Source organism: Heterocephalus glaber, unplaced genomic scaffold, assembly GCF_053883595.1.
Source record: "Heterocephalus glaber isolate CG9 unplaced genomic scaffold, H.glaber_assembly_v1.0 deba00000347, whole genome shotgun sequence".
NCBI classification, from domain to species: Eukaryota; Metazoa; Chordata; class Mammalia; order Rodentia; family Bathyergidae; genus Heterocephalus; species Heterocephalus glaber.
The window spans coordinates 12059989-12077365 of record NW_028258143.1 but is presented as its reverse complement, the minus strand read 5'-3'; the positions used below and the strand labels follow the sequence as shown (position 1 = coordinate 12077365).

The 17377-nt window shown below is 35.8% G+C and overlaps 2 protein-coding genes across 10 annotated transcripts in view; one reads left to right on the top strand and one right to left on the bottom strand.

Annotated features, from left to right (window-relative positions):
• The window catches only part of Rab3gap1 (RAB3 GTPase activating protein catalytic subunit 1), a 163332-nt gene that overhangs the window by 110203 nt on the left and 35752 nt on the right, over positions 1-17377 (top strand). For all 9 annotated transcript variants that reach the window (XM_087195707.1, XM_087195712.1, XM_004836111.4 and 6 more), the window contains 6 exons: positions 16-105; positions 991-1163; positions 2075-2129; positions 2372-2737; positions 13210-13347; positions 16523-16750. In XM_087195707.1, the coding sequence (XP_087051833.1) occupies positions 16-105; positions 991-1163; positions 2075-2129; positions 2372-2737; positions 13210-13347; positions 16523-16750 (1050 nt within the window). The remainder of the gene's footprint in view (positions 1-15; positions 106-990; positions 1164-2074; positions 2130-2371; positions 2738-13209; positions 13348-16522; positions 16751-17377) is intronic.
• Positions 1081-17377, bottom strand: part of Zranb3 (zinc finger RANBP2-type containing 3) — a 284160-nt gene continuing 267863 nt past the window's right edge. Inside the window, exon 22 of the mRNA XM_013076896.3 lies at positions 1081-1248. The gene's annotated coding sequence lies outside the window, so the exon portion shown is untranslated. The remainder of the gene's footprint in view (positions 1249-17377) is intronic.

Here is a 17377-nt window from a genome sequence, read left to right as displayed (position 1 = left end):
TGTCTCCCTGTAAAGTTTTTATTCCCAGATGCTGCTTCTGAGAAACCATTAGAAGGAACTACTTCAGCAGACAATAGTAATCTTCCATCAGACAGTGAAGATTATGTAAGTTGGAGTTTAATATTAAAATATTTTAAATGCATTGAATTTCTAGGGGTTTCTATATTTCTAGTCTGGTAGTCTTTTTATTTTAAAAATCAGCTCTGAAAAATTGAATGAATATCATGGCCTCCACTCAAATAATGACTTGCAAAACACTAGCATAATTTGAATAGCCAAAACTGTGATAAAATAACAAAATTTACTGTCCATAGATGTAGGATTTTCCTCATTTTAGAATTTTTGCAAAATCATTAAATTGTTTTGGAACATTTTTTGTATACAATATTTCAAAACCAGGCATGAGTGGAAACTTTTTTTTTCTTTGCTTGAACCCAGGGCCTCACACATGCTAGGCAAGCGTTTTACCACTGATCTGTATCCCCAGTCCTGGAAAAATCTTTAATGAAGCAAAATGTGTAAAATAAAATTTTCACATTCTTCTTATCTTTGAGAAATGAGAGCACTTAAATGACAGTTTTAAAGATATATCAAACTATTTACAGTAGTTATTGTTGGAAAGGAGATTTCCTATCGTGAGGGAGGAAAGCAGAGCCTTTTATTTTAACAAATGTGTACTCATTTTATAATTAAAAGATTCTTTTAACAGCACATGAAATTTGAAATACATGTTTAAAGTTCCACAGGAGAAAATGAAAGCTATAACTTCAGCCTCATTTAAACTAGTTTTACTTTGTTTAATCTTAACTAGAAATCTTGAAAACAGATCTGTCTAACAAGAATGTAGAGAGTAATATAATTAGATACAGTATTGGATAAAAGCTAGTTTTCTTAAGATAGGTTAATTTAGTATTAAAATCTCTCTTCTACAATTTTTGATTATGTATGTAAATGTTAACAAGTTTTGCTGTGTTTCTGTATTGTTAATAGAATCTCTACAATCAGTTCAAATCTGCACCATCTGACAGTTTAACATACAAATTAGCTTTGTGTCTTTGTATGATCAATTTCTACCATGGAGGACTAAAAGGAGTGGCACATCTCTGGCAGGAATTTGTTCTTGAAATGCGCTTCAGATGGGAAAACAACTTTCTCATTCCAGGGTAATAAATTTTCCACTGTTGAGAATAGGATCTTTTGTTTGTCAGCAAACACTTGGACCAGTTTTCTTATTTAAGGAAATCTGCCCTAGAAAAGTGGAAAGAAACATGGATGTGAGATATTCACCTCAGAAAATTTATTATAATAATAATTTTTTAAAAAGCAGAACAGCCTAAAAATGTCAACATAAAAGAACAGATAAATTAATTATTCTCTATTTCTGTATTGACATTTCACATGAATAGAAGATTTTAGTTAGCATGTGTGTCAGTATTGCATAAGTTAGTGACCATCCATGCTAAGCGAGGAGGATAATAGGATGAGTAATATAAAATGCAGTTGTTCCAGAAATACTTACTGTTACGTCATTTGCCAATCTCTGATTAGATAGGTTCTCTCTTATTTCTAACTGATACAGAAGCAGAAGCATATTAAATATAAATGAGAACTTCTGGCTGACTGCCAGGAACCTAGTGGTTTAGAACTAGAGCCACTCAAGGGTCCCAGTGGCAAAAGAGAGGTGAAAATCTTGGTTTTCATAGTGAGACTCCAGCATAATAATTGAGAATTGAATATGTAGATTAACGTACTTTGTGTGGTATGAAACAATATTGTGATTTCTTCCTAGGGCTGATTTAGAGACTTTTTCTCATTATAAGTTTTTCATTATCCAGAAAGCTGTTACCAGCTTGCTATTATGTTTGAAGTATCTCTTATATTTGCTACTGGTGATTTGTGGGCTTGGTAGGCTAAAATAAGTTTGATCTTTTAATCATCATATGTGTTTCCCTTCTAGAACTTGGTTTCCTTATCTATAGAAATCTAGTTTTATTTCTTATTAATACAGCTAAAAATTGTGATATAAAAAAGCAAGCCATTTTTCTAACGCTAAGCTTTCTTTTCTCATTGATAGATTAGCCAGTGGAGCCCCAGATTTAAGATGTTGTTTACTGCATCAGAAGCTGCAGGTAAAGGTTTTCTAATAGCAGTGTATAAATGTGGTATTGATGCAATCAGAGCTTATTCTAATACTAAATATAAAATGGGTTATAGGCTACTCTCATCATGCTTCTATGGGTTGCTTATAGTCACTGTGATCACAGCAGGGGTCTGAAAAGAAGTAGAGAATGAAAAAATATTCAAGCAGTGGATAGATTTTTTCATTTTCCTGTAACTAATTAAACTATGATGCTATTTTTGTTTTCTTAAGATGTTAAATTGTTGTATTGAAAGAAAGAAGGCACGTGATGAGGGGAAAAAGATAAGTACTTCAGACACTATAACTAGTACACGTCCAGGGGATGCTGGAAAAATTGGAGACCAGCTGGGGCCAGACCATCTCAAAGATGCAGAGAAGGGAGAGTTGGGAAAATCTTGGGATTCATGGAGTGATAGTGAAGAAGAATTTTTTGAATGCCTAAGTGATACAGAAGAACTTAAGGGAAATGGACAGGAAAGTAGCAAGAAAGGAGGACCTAAAGACATGGCAAATTTAAAACCAGAAGGACGTCTCTATCAGCATGGGAAACTTACACTGCTACATAATGGAGAACCTCTCTACATTCCAGTAACCCAGGTAGGAAGCACTGGTTCTTTCAATTTCTTTTTGTTATTGTCTAACACATTCACTGCGGGACTGTGATTCATATGTCTTACTGCCAGGTGGCTTAAACCACCAGCAGAACACACATGACTGTCCCGTCAGGAAGCTTTTTATAAAAGATCCATTTGTACCCACTGTGGTTTAAACTGGCAGGAACGTGTTACTAAAACTTCATCCTAGTAAGAGATCATTTCTTATGGGTAGAGTAAATTCTTTAAAGAATCTTTGTTTAATCCAGATATGGTGGCACATGTCTGTAATCCCAGCCTCTGGGAGGCTGAGGTAGGAGGTTCACAAATTTAGTCATCCAGGACAACTTAGTAACTTAGTGTGGGCCAGGGATTTAGCTCAGTGGTTCCACCGCCTGCCTCACAAGTCCCAAGTTGAATTCTCAGTAACAAAAAAAACCCAAAATACAAAACAGTGAGACTGTCTCAAGATTTTAAAAAGTTAAAATATTGGGAATGTACAGTAGTGAGAAAACCTTGGGATCAATCTGCAATACCTCCAAAAAAAAGCAAAATATTTTGGTTTAGACATATACGGTTTGAAACCTAAATAAACTTCTTGGGCCTTTAGGTCTACCATTTCTGAAATTAAGGAATGTTTTGAAGTTTAAGTAGATAGTAGCTTGTCATGTATAAGGTTGTCTGTTATTTCTTAAGTTGAGTAGTTAATACTCAGGTGTTTAAAGAACACCTTGAGACCGTAATGTTAAGTGAAATAAGTCACCCACGCAACCTTAAATATTGCATGGTTTCTCTTATATGAGAAACCCAAATTACAAAAAAAAAAAAAAAAAATAGAGTAAAAGATAGGAAAAAAGATAAGTAGGGAAATAGATCATTTTCAAATGAGAAGGGGATCAAGAGAGGGAGGAAATAGGGGAGGGAAAGAGGATTAAAAACGGAGTTAAGATGTGTTTACTGCACATGAGGAGTGTAAACAGAATGTACTGCAAACATGTACTAATAAAAAAAAAGAACAGGGCCGGGGATTTAGCCCAGCGGTTCCGTCGCCTGCCTCACAAGTGCAAGGACCCGAGTTCGATCCCCCGGTACCAAAAAAAAACCAATATCCAAAAATACAGAAGAGAAAAATTAGAAGTAGCATTCCTTCAGTTACATGAGTAGTTTATTTGCGCAAATGTACAGTTTGAAGCTATTTTGCATAGTACACAGAATAACAGCAACTCAATATCTAAGGAACAATATGTTTTGTTCATTTGTTTTTGCATGAGTAATACATGAATACATTTTGTTGTGAAAAATTCAGTCCTGAAAAAGTGAAAGGCACTACCAATTCAACTTTCATCCTATAAAATAACCACTATTACTGGTTTGGGTTATATTTATTGTACTCGTTTCTGTGCCTTGATATACATACACAGAGTCTGCCAAAAAATGTATACTAACTTCAGGAAAAGAAAAACATATAAAATTTTAATTCTTTCCTGTGACTTGCCTACATAAGATTTATATGTTTTGAAATACAAGGGCTGATCAAAAATGTGATATGTGTTTAAATGAAAAGATTTATTACAGTAAAAGTTCCATTGCTTCCTCTCACAATACTCCCCCTTGTCTCAAACACACCCATTATTCTGGCTACTTTCTAAAGCAATTTTGGAAGTCCTCTTTTGTGTCTTTATAAGGTATGATCAAAAATAAAGTGACTGTTGCTGCATGCCATCCAATGGAAAGGCAGGTTTGTAAAACATCATGGTGTCTACTCCTCCACGTTATTCTCCAGATCTGGCACTGTGCAACTTTTGGCTTTTCACCAAATTCAAAATGACTCTGAAAGGTAAATCATCTTGAAATGGTTCAAGACATCAATACTCCTATGCCAACACAACTAAAGACAAAAAGAGAAGACTTGCAGAACTGCTTCAGAAAGTGCCAAGAATAATGGGATACAAAGCAAGGAGTGGGGCAGATTTTGAGGGAGATTGATAGGAATGTCTTGTACTGTAACAAATCTTTGAAAAAATTTAAACATTCACGATATTTTCTGATCGTACTCTATGTTTTTTTCTCATCAGTATTTATTATTCATGTGAACAGCTTTACAAAAATGATATCACTCAATTTGATTACTCATTTACAGCTAATTTTGAATAGCATACTGTTACATATTTTTAGTGACTCATGTTCCGTGGAGAATGATCTCCTTTAAAAACATGGGTTATCTGGAAAATTAGTGAACAGGAAGAACTTTTTACATATTGGAATTCTAGGAACCTTTGCTTATTAAAACTCTGCTGATTTTGTTTTATATCTGGTCATTTTTTGTTATGTAATCATTACTGTTGCTATCAGAAAATTCCCTAAGATGATCACAAGTAATCAGCTGACAGGAAGTATTGCTATTCCCTGGTTTCTCACTAGCCTACCTGCCATAGAGGCCCAGAATTCATCAGCCTGGCAGGTTTTTCATAGCTTTTTTATACTTTCATACTGTATATATTCTAACTTTTCTAAATAGTATCTCAAAGGTTGAGATAATTCATCTTGCCACTAACAGTGTATAGTAGTGTGGTTATTATATACTACTTGTTTACATAGTCTCTGCTACTTGACATGTCAGGGGTTCCCAAGACAACTGTCAATCAAGTTCATTGATATGGTAGGAGGACTCATAGAACTAAGTATGTAGACATGTTCATTGATATCATTTACTATGGCAAAAGGATACACAGGGAAAAGGTGCACAGGATGAAGTTTGGAGGAAATAACTGTAGTCACACAGGATGTGCTTAATTCCTCTAGCAATGGATTGTGACCATACATGCGAAATGTTACCCACCCTGTAGCTTCTTAAAGGTACAGTGGCCAAGGTTTTCTCTTTTCTTTTTTTCCCCCCCTTTCTGGTACCAGGGATCGAACTCAGGACCTTGCACTTACAAGGCAGGCATGGTGCCACTGAGCTAAATTCCCAGCAAGGGTTTTTGGTTTTTTTTCCCATTAAGTTTATTGGTACATTTTAGGTTTAAAATATAGTTACATTCATCATTGGCATCTTGTACCATTACATGAATATCTTGGTTCTTATTTTTTTCACCTTCCCCTGCCCTTCCTTCACCCGCTCCACCCTTCCCTATTTGCAAAGGCTTTGTTTCCATTTTTTCCTTTTCTCATATTTATTCTTTCCCTTCTTTCTTTTCCCCTACCCCTCCCACTTCCTCTGCTCCTTTAGACCTTTACTTCCTATTATTCAATATCACTTATACATTTTTAAAATTACAATATCAAGATCTAGGGCTGGGGATTTAGCTCAGTGGTTTCGCTGCCTGCTGCGAAAGCGCAAGGACCCAAGTTCGATCTCCGGTACCAAAAAAAAAAGACCTAGGAGACATTACCACAGATTTTACAGAATTTAAAAGGATATAGAAAGCATATTACAAAAATCTGTTTTGAAATAAATTTGACAACTTCTAAGTACCTTGGAAGACAAATTAATAAAATTAACTCTGGAGGAAATATAAAATTTGAATAGCACCTATTAAAGAAAGTATATTCCTAGATTGAAAACCTACCTATATGACAACAACAGGCTCATATACATTTTAACTGATAAATTATATCAAACATTTAAAGCAGAAAAAAGAAGGAACACTTCTCCCCTCATTTTAGGAAATCAACATTGTGCTAATCCTAAAACTGGATAAAAATAATAGAAAAAAGTATGAACATAGATAGAAATTTGTTTAACAAAACAATTAGAAGTCAGATCTGGCAGTATGTAGAAAATGGTTTTATTACAGGGATGGCAGTGTTGGTTCAGCATTGGAAGATCCACCCCCAAAAGCCATCGTTTTAACAGAGGAAAGGAAAAAGCCATATGATCCTGTCACTAGTTGGAGAAAAAGTATTGGACTAAATTCTACAGCTGATCATGGTAAAAGCTATCAGGAGACTAGAAGTAGCATAGAACCTTCTCAACAGATCAAAGACATGTACTCCATAGTTCCAGCAAAAAAGCCTTATATGAAGAAGATAACAATACTTTCTCCCTAAGGTGGAAAACAAGAGCAGATATGCCTACTCTTCGTCTGTCCATTAAACTTTGAAACATAGGCCCAAACCCAAATAGTCTGGCAATAAAATGACACAATTAGGATAGGATTGGCAAGGTAGAAGCAAAATTTTTATATGTAGATGAAATGATCATCTACAGAGAAAATACTAAGAAATCTCTAGGAGCCCCTACAACTTGTATTTGAATTTAGCAGGATTAGGAAACACAAGGTATATGTAAAAATTCAGGTCTATGTATACTTGCTATAAATGAAGAATTGGATATTGAAATTTAAAAGTTATGTAGGAGTACAAAGGACCTAGAAAAGTAAAGATAAAGATTTTAAAAAAACAGTGTTGGAAGACGTTTAGTACCTAATTTTAAGACTTCCTCTAAAGCTACAGTAATCAAGGCAGTGTGTAAGGAAAGACATAGATCATTTGAATAAAACAGAGAATCTAGAAATAGAACCACACATATATGGTCCACTGAGTTTTGAAAGATTATTTAACATTAACATTTTATAGAACATAAACTCAATTCAAGAGCAGAGGAAAAGATAGTGTTCTCAGCAAATGGCACTAGAACACCTAGTATCCGTATATAAAAAATTAACCTCAACTCTTTATTTCCATACATAAAAATAACTTGAAAGGATCTATGAACCTAAATATGAAAGACTAAAACTATAAAACTTTAAGAAGAAATTCTAAGGGAAAATGTTTATGAATTTAGGGTAGGCAAGAATTTCCTAGGATATAAAAAAATGTATAAAAGAAAATTGATAAATGAGATTCCATCAAAGTTTAGAAGTTAACAGATCATATTTATAATCCATATAACCTATGACCAGAATATATAAAGAACTCTTACAGCTCATTAATAGATAACCCAATTAAAAAGTAGTCACAAGAAGATGATAAATAGCCAGTACAGCACAAGGAAAGGTGTGCAACACTAGAATCAGAAAAATACTAATCAGTACAATAACAAGATTGAATTATACACTCATTAAGGAGATGAAGTTAAAAGTTTTAAAAGAACAGATGTCAGCTTAGGTGTGAACCAGTTAGAACTTTCTAATACTGCTAATATGAATGTAAAATGATAAAACCATTTTGGAAAGCAATATAGAAATTTCTTGTATTACTGTTAAGAACCAGCAGTTCTGTTCTTAAGTTTTTACTTGAGAGGAATGAAAGCACATGTTCACAATAGATTTGTACATACAAGTTGACTATCCCTTATCTGAAATTCTTGGGACCAGAGTGTTTCAGATTTTCATTTGAAATCCACTTGATCTGCAAAGAGGATAGCTACTGCTGTTTTTTTTTTTTTTTCGGGTTCCTGTCACATGGAGTATTGTTTTCCACCCTTTAACTTTCAGTCTATGAGTTTCCTTTTGAATTAAGTGTGTTTCTTTTATGCAGCATATTGTTGGATCTTGCTTCTTGACCCATTCTGCCAGTCTGTTTCTTTTGATTGGTGAATTGAGACCATTAACATTGATGGTTATAACTGAGAAGTATTGACTTATCATTGTCATGACTTTTTGTTTGTTGGATTCTCCCCCTTTGCATTTAATTTCTTCTTGTGCCTGACGGATTCATTCTGCTGGGCTTCTTGGGGTAGTGATCTTTTCCTAGGATACTGTGTAAAATTTTTTGGAGTGCTGGTTTGGTATTCATGAAGTTCCTAAGGTGCTCTTTGTCATGAAAGTATCTTATTTCCCCATCAAGTTTGAAAGATAGCTTTGCAGGCTACATCAGTCTGGGTTGGAGGCTGTTCCTTTAGGGCTTGAAATACATCACTCCAATCTCTTCTTGCCTTGAGGGTTTGCATTGAGAAGTCTGCTGTGATTCTGATGGGCTTTCCTTTGTATGTGATTTGTTTCTTTTCTCTCACTGCTTGCAAAATTTTGTTCTTCTGTTGGGTTTCTGGAATCCTAATAATCATATGGGTATGTGTAGATTTTTTTTTATCAAGGCTAGTTGGAGTCCTATATGCCTCACTTATCTGTATGTCAAGTTCTTTTTCCCTGCTTGGGAAGTTTTCTGCCATCACTTCTGTGAACAGCTTTTTTATGTCATCTGCACTCTCTCCTGTTTCTTGATTGACTCTAATCATTCTTAGGTTATTCTTTGCATTGTCTAGCAGCTGCTGGGTTGTTTTCTCATGATCCCTTACAATTTTAAAGCAGTTTTTCTTTTCCTGGTCACTAATTGTAATCTTATCTGCTATATCTGAAATTCTGTCCTCACATTGGCTCATTCTGCTGCATAGATTTTCAATCTCCTGGAAATCTGTTTGCATCTGTGTTATGGATTCCATTTGTTTCCTATGTTGGGATTCCACCATGTTCCTCAGCTCCTCTATTTTTTTTTATCTGTGTCCTCTCTAGATTTATCAATCATGGCTTGCACTATGTGCACAATCTCTGCTGTTATCTGAGAAACTATTTCTGATTTCATTTTTTCCAGATTCTCTTTTGTTGCCAGTTCAGGGAATCCAGGTGGTTGAATATCAGATTGTTCCATCTTGTTTCCCTTTGGGGTTGCTGTAGGTGATCTGGAAGTCTGGTTATGAGGCTTGTTTACATGTCTTCTCATTTCGACAGAGGTTTGGGGGGTGGGAGGTGGTGCTGCTGGCACCCACACAGCTCACCTCCTCTGTGCTGGTGGGGGTGGTATGGTGGCCTGGAAGCCTCCTCTTGTGAGCTCCCAGCAAGGATTTTTTTCTTGGAACTGGTCACATTGGTGTCCTTGCTTAGTGTAAAAAATTTCTTAAATCTTATCATAAATGGTATTTTAAATCTTCATTTTCTAATTTTTTCCTTGATGCACAGAAAGTTGATATTTGTTTGTTGCAAATGTAGCAATCTTGCTACACTTATTTAGAAAAAGGAAAAATTTCTTAGAAAACACAATTACCAAAAGTTTAAAAAATTTTAATAAGGCTAATTCTGTGTCTATTACAGAAATTTGAAAATAAGCTATAACTGAAAATATTCCTATAAATAAAACTCCAGATTCTGACTGGTTTCACTGATGAATACCTGATACCCACAACTTAAGGAAGCAGAGGTTTATTTCCACTCACATTTCAGTCCACAGTTACTGGCTCCAAGCCGCAATGTCATGGCACAGGGGCATGGCAGTTAGAAACTGTCCACATCATGGCAGACAGGAAGCAGAGAGAGTGAAGGGAGGAACTGGTGAAGGAGGTCAATGCCTCCAGGCCACACTCTGAATGATCTGCCTCTTCCAGCTAGACCTAGCAAGTCAGACCTAGCTCCCACAATCCACTCACCTTCCAGAAGCCCTGCCTATGAGTGCATGATGCTCTTGGGAGGGACATCTAGGTCTGAACCGTAACAACTCGTACAAATTTTCTACGATACAGTGCTACCTCTCCCCACCTCCAGAAATCTCTAGATGCTGAAGTCCCTGAAGTCAGCCCTTCATATCCACTTATTCTGCATCCATCAATTCAACAACCCAAGATGAAGACCAACTATATTCATTTTATTTAGTTAGATTAGTTATTTAGTGTTTTAAGACAGGGTCTTGCTGTGGATTTTAGGCTGGCTTTGAACTCACTATGTAGCCAGGCTGGCCTTGAACTCTCAGTGATCTTTCTACCTCAGCCTTTTGAGTGCTTGTATTCTCTGACAGTATCTGTATAATTCTTTTTTAACGTCTGTAGAATCTATGATATCACAGCTTCAATTTTTGAAATTGATATTTTGTCTCTTTTGTTCTCAAAGGGTTTGATTTTTTTAATCTTTCCCCCAAAAAACAACTTTTAGTTTGAATTTTTCTGTTTATATTCTGTATCATTAATTTTATTATTTCTTCCACTTTCCTTGGAATTAGTTTGGTGTTTTTCTAGTAGAACCCTAAATGATTGATATTTAACTCTTCTTTTCTAATGTTTGTTTTAAATGATCTCCTTTATTTGGAATTCAGATGTTGTAAACCCTGAACTCCTTTTAACTGCCTGGCCCATCACCTCTAGGAACCTGGTTGGTCCTTGGTCTCATGCAAGTATAGGCCCTTGGATCTGTGTGTCCATATGGGCAGCAGAGTCCCTGAAGCCTGGGATGGGACATGTGAGAATTTATAGAACAGAATTGTGTAATGCTAAAAAGAGAAATGTTTTATCTTGTTATGGTGCTTGTATAGTTCTTGTGTAGGCCTGGATTTTAGGATCTAGCAGAACTGGATCTATTTACTGACACCACCATTTATTTAGAGTTTTTCTAGTACAGACTGTGATTCCTTTCTAAATCTTGTTTTTCTCATCTTAAAAACAGTAGCTAGGTAGAGCCAGGGATGTAGCTCTGGTTGCACTGCCTGCCTCGCAAGCGCAAGGTCCTGAGTTCGATTCCCAGTACCAAAAAAAAACCCCCAAAAAACAATAGCTAGGTGCAGTGATGTATGCCTCAGTACTACCTACCTGGGAAGCTGAGGCAGAAGGATCACTTGAGCCTAGCAGTTTGAAACCAGCCTGGGCATCGCATAACCATGTTTCCAAAACAAAACAGCAGAGTAGATTGCATTTTCTGTAATAAGTGTATATTAAGTGTGATTTCTTTAAGCATAATTATTGGTGTACATTACTGTATCAATAGTTCATTCATATTTATTGTTTAGAAGTTTTCTGTTTCATGGATATTTCATAGTTTATTCACCTTTTGGTGGATATTGTAAAAATGAGCATAAGGAAACTTCTGGAAGTGAATTTTTTATTTTTTATTTTTTTGGTACCGGGGATCAAACTCAGGACCTTGCGCTTGCAAGGCAGGTGCCCAAACCCCCGGCCCCTAGAAGTGAATTATATATTTTTCATCTCTCTTTTTTTCTTTGTACGGGAGATTGAACTCAGTACCTTGCACTTGCAAGGCAGGCACGGTGCCGCTGAGCTAAATCCCTGGCCCTATATTTATCATCTTGACAGACATCTTAGTGATTGTTTCATGGGTGTATACATGTCAAAAATTTTCAGATACATCCTTTAAATTAGGTTAAATTGATTACATTTTCAAAGATATCTAAAAAACTTATATGATCAGTGATTAGTAAGTAGAAAGCATGAAAATATTTGTCTTATTCTAACATCTATAATTTTAATAAATGTTAAATACTTAAAAAGCATACTATTTTGTATTACTCCAGTTTATTCAGGATTAGTTACATATCATATTTGAAAGTACTTTGTGTGTTGGAGTTTAGCAAAGGTTAATTTTTTGTGTTCTTCCACCTTTAAGTTTTAATGAACAGTAGTCCCTACTTTTAATGAGCTAATTGTATTTTTGTTGTCCTTTTTGATTGGGGTAATAGTATCTGAGAAAGTTTAGAAGCATAGACTGTCTTAAAAGTAATGCCTTTTAGAGCTATTTTTCTTCTCTTTTCAGTTTGCTCATTGATAGTTTTGCCACTTTGTGATCTTATGTAAGGCCCTTTATCTCTGTACCTCTTTCATCACTTGTAAAATGCCTGATCTCTTCTCAGAGATCATATTAGATCATGTATTTGAGAAAACTTTGGGCATATTCAGAAGTGTAGTATATATGAGAATATATAGTCTTCTTGTAGCTTGTTATTCTCCTTTTATCATGTCTACACTTGGCTGAGATTTCTAGGTGGGAAAAATATTTAGTACTCTCAATATCCCCTTCCTTTCCTCCTATCCTGTGATCTCAAGGCTAAATGACAAAGAAAAGTAGCTTTTTCCACGGAAGAAAAAGATCTCTCGTTTCAAGTATACTGCTTAAGTAGAAATTCATGTGATTTTTTAACTTGACTAGGTATTTTAATAAGCATACTTTCCCTGTCAGAGTATAAAGTTTATAATGTAATCTAAGTATTTTGTTTTTAATTGATAGTATTTATTGAGCATATGTCTTAGAAATTATTCTTCATGAGTCACTGAAAAGTTGAGGGATTGCCCAAGGTCATAGAGCTGGGATTTAAATACAGCCATATTGTCTCTGGGGCCCAGGCTCTTAACCACCATACCATAATGTCTTACTGATTATTGTTCACCCTGTGTATCAGTGCGAAAGTTTTGTTTGGTACATATTTGGGTAGTTAAAAGTGATGTTCATTAGGACTACATTTCTGCGTCACTAATAAACCAGAAAATTTATAGTGGACACAAATTCTGTCTTTTGGCTCTTAATTTTTTTTCAAGGGAAACATGGTAATCTTGTCTGTTAGGAGGAGGAAACCCAAAAGTGATATTTATTCTGGTTAGTTTTTTTAATGTAGGTTCTGAACAATTTGTGCATTTCTCTGAGTTCTTTCAAATACATATCTTGTGACTGCTAGAGCAGAAATAATTATTGTCCTTGTTCTATTTTTACAGTTCTGCTTTGTCTAAAAAAGAGCTGTTCATGAGCTTTGTCCTTTTGTGCTTCACAGGAACCAGCACCTATGACAGAAGATCTGTTAGAAGAGCAGTCTGAGGTCTTAGCTAAATTAGGTACATCAGCAGAAGGGGCTCACCTCCGAGCACGCATGCAGAGTGCCTGTCTGCTCTCTGATATGGAGTCTTTTAAGGTGGGTCACACTTTCAGCATTCTGGGGCCTATTTTGAGCTATTCTGGGATAAAACTGTGAAAGTCACTCTATAAAAGTGGTTTAAAGCCTGAATGTCTTTTTTTGTTAAATGTTTGGACTTCATTAATAGTTACATCCTACCTCCATCCCTCAAAGGTCATAAAGAAGCTTATTCTCTAAGTTTAAAAAAAGAAAAGAATGAATCTATTATTAATAGTTGAAAATTGAGAATTGAATCATTCTGCGTGTGTACTGGGGATGCTTTCTGCCTTTTTGTGTGCTCAGGCAGTTAATGCAAGGCTTTTAAGAAACTCTGAGGATTTAAAGTGGATCCCTTCACTCAATAAACCTTTGAGTGCCTACTGTGTGCCTCTCACTGTAAGTAGATAAGTAGGAAATAACAGTGTTCACCCTGAAAGTCAAGAAGACTTTCTGAAACTGCAGGAGAGGATGTGTAAATATTATGTGACGACTTCTAAGATGGCAAGGTCCGAAAGGTGACTGACTGCTGAGTGGGTCATGGAAAGTTTCTCAGAAGAGTCATTATTTTGGATGAGTAAGTATTTGCTACCTGGAGAATCAGTTTTAGGCTTAGATATAGACCTGTATGTAGAATACATAGGGTTCGGCTAATAATTCCATTGGCTTATTCACTTAAAAACCCAGGAATCTTCATTCCACAAAGGACTTTTGTTTTGAATTATTTTCCAAAGCAAAAAACTCATACATGTACAGTTTGAGTGTCCTTAACCCAAAAATCTGAAATGTTATAAAATTCAAAACTCTTTTGTACTAACCTGCCACAAGCATAAAATTCTGCATCATGAAACTATTGTGTGTTTCATGTACAAAATTATTTAAACTAATGTATTAAATTACCTGCAGGCTATGGCATATTTGAAATATAACTGAATTTAGCCTTTAGACTGAAGGTCTAAAGCCATTTCATGATCTATATGCAAATATTCCCTAATCCAAAAACAAAACAAAACAAAAAACCTGAAACACTCTGGCTCCACATATTTTGGATAAAGGATACTCAACCCACATGTTTAAAAAATAGCCCAAGTGGTTAACCCAGTGAGTAGGCCAAAGGCTTCTTTTCTTACTGCTTATATTCTGAACTGTCTTCTAGGCCCTGACTCTTCTTCTTTACCTTTGGTGAGCTCTTTCTCCACGATCCATAGTCCCTACTCAATCTTAATGTGTTATATAGGCCAGTCTGAGTTTGATTTTTCTCTGAAATACTTGAGTATTCTCTGTAAACATAAACATTCCATGACTACTCCTGCCACTTTCATCTGTCTTTGCTAGCTAGCAGATTTAAGTGGTAATAAAAGGGGCCCTTTTATTCTCTGCTTATTTTTTTCCATCTTTACTAAAAGGGGAAAAATAATTTAATAAACCTCTTAAGAACAGTATGCTTTTCTTAAAGATTAAGATACAAAAACCTGTGGGCTCTATCTTGCCACTGTGAGATAAGAACAACACTTGATTCAGTGGGTAAAAAGAAACCATTTGGCTCTCAGGGCAGGTATAAAACCAAAAAGGTAAAGAAAAGGGAATTGAGTGAGGGTGTGTGTGTATGGCAGGCTTCCCAACAGTGGTTTTCCATCAGACTTCTAGCTGCCTTCCTATTCACCTGTCCCCGTGCTGCTTCATTGTCTTTGCAGAGGTTGTTCAGGAGGAAATTCCAGATCTCTTAAGTTTTTCCCCACAGAAACATACTAGTCCTTCATGGTAAGGTCTATATAGTTCCTTTCATACCGTGTATGAGCAAAACTGGCTCTGTAAACTTTTTGGATTAATCTGGGTGCCTGTAATTCTGTAATAACATTGTCTATCAGAAAACAGATTGTATTTCAAATAGCCAGCATACACATCTGTTCCTATATGGTAATCAGATGATCTATTTAAGGAAATATATAATCATTTAAAAATAGATGGGTTGCCTGTTCCTTTTTGTAGAGGGACAACTTAGTATTCAAGGCCCTTGCAAGAGTCTCCAGAGCTTTCAATGAATGCTGATATGTGCCTGAGGCATTTACACATCCAGAAGGGCACAGTTTTTTCTGGAGCATGCCCTTACAGTGTATACCTGAAACAGCAAAAAGAAAACAACTATAGATGGAGTACTCTCTCCTGGTAGTTGTGTGTCCAGCCTAATATAGTAAGGACAATCAGGAGGAACAATTCTATTGTAAAAATTTTTTATTATTTTTTTATACATCTAAAACAAAAGTGGAATATTATATTTTCATATTCAGCTTTCTCTCTTCACTCAAATCGGTATGATATTGCTTGGTTAAGATCTAGATCATTGTGCATAAATGCTGTGTCACTATCATGAAGTAACCTTGATTCACTTGCAGCTCACAGCAATTACTTGCCCCCATGGACTGTGACACAGCTCTTAGAAGTTTAAATTGCTGAGTCAGTGAAGGATCTTCTGACAGGGGTTGAGGGGGGCGCATCCCTGAGGTAGTAAGGATAGTCAGGCTTACAGCTATTGAGCCAAATGAGGATAACATTAGCAATTTGCCCTTCACATTTAAGACAGAGCATTCTCATTTTTGTACTCTGCTAGTACATTACTGGACACTTGGAAAAAGATCTCTGTGCCTTACCTCTTAACACAGTGAAGCCTATTCATTTTTTTCTAGGCCTGAAAGTAGAATCACTGAAAGGTTTGGGGCATGTTTGGGGCACTTTAATATGGTTGGTTCTAGATGCTTGAAAAATAAGACTTTGAATTCCAGTTCCTTAATAGCACAAAAGTAATTTATATGATTGTAATTTGTACATAAAGCACAAGAGTTTGATGGCCAAATAGAACAGGGTTGAGGTTAACTGATATTTATTGCAGTACTGGTATTGATTTATTGAGGAAAAGAACAAAGCTTTTCCATCACTGTTATTCTGTTTAATTCCATTTGCTTGCTACTTCCCTAAGTTTTGAGTAGGTATACTGTAATTTTAAATATTATGTAAAACCTCTTAAAGAAAATTTTTACTTTACATGAAGTTTTTTCAAGTTCATCAAGTGAAAATGTTTTTCTATAAAACGGAGAACTGAAACTTAGGTTTTTTTTGTATAAATACGGTTTTGCAAACAGGCTTATCAGTAAATATTGATTTTTTATCTGGTTTTGCTGGATTTCTTGTCCTATTCCAGGCAGCCAACCCAGGTTGTCTTCTGGAAGATTTTGTGAGATGGTATTCACCCAGGGACTATATTGAAGAGGAGGTGACTGATGATAAGGGGAATGTAGTTCTGAAAGGTGAACTGAGTGCCCGAATGAAGATTCCAAGCAACATGTGGGTTGAAGCCTGGGAAACAGCTAAGCCAATTCCTGCTAGAAGGCAAAGGAGGCTCTTTGATGATACACGTGAAGCAGAAAAGGTAATTGAGGTTTGGGTCTCTAGTACTAGAATGCTAATTATTCTTCTTAAATCTTACAAACTCACTGTCATAGACATGAGAGCTTTGGACACACTTGACAAAGCATTGAATTACAGTGAGCCTTTTATGTGTCTAGTATTGAGCTAAATCCCCGGCCCATATTTAAATTTAAGATTTCAGAACTAAATGCCAAAGACATTCATAGTTTATTATAGAACACCAACCATTGTTCTGTTTCATAGTGTCTTTCAGAAGCATTAAAAATGGGTATACCTAGCCAGACATGGTGGTGCACATACAACCCCAGGTACTTGGCAGACTAAGGCAGAAGGTTTGCAAGTTTGGGCCCAGCCTGTGCAATTTAAAAATACTCTATTTCACAAGATAAAAGGGCTGGGGAAGTAGTTCAGTGGTGTAGAGCTTGCCTAGCCTGGGTTCAGTCCCCTATACTGCCAAGAAAGGGAAGAAGAGCTGTCCTTTTATTAAGGAAATAATGAGAAATATACTTAATCTGTGCACATGAATGATGTTCAACAAAGTTCTTTAGTAAAAAAAGAAACAATCACTTTCCAAAAATAGAGGCTTGGTTCAATAAATTATTGTGTATTCAGGTACAGACTGCTTTAT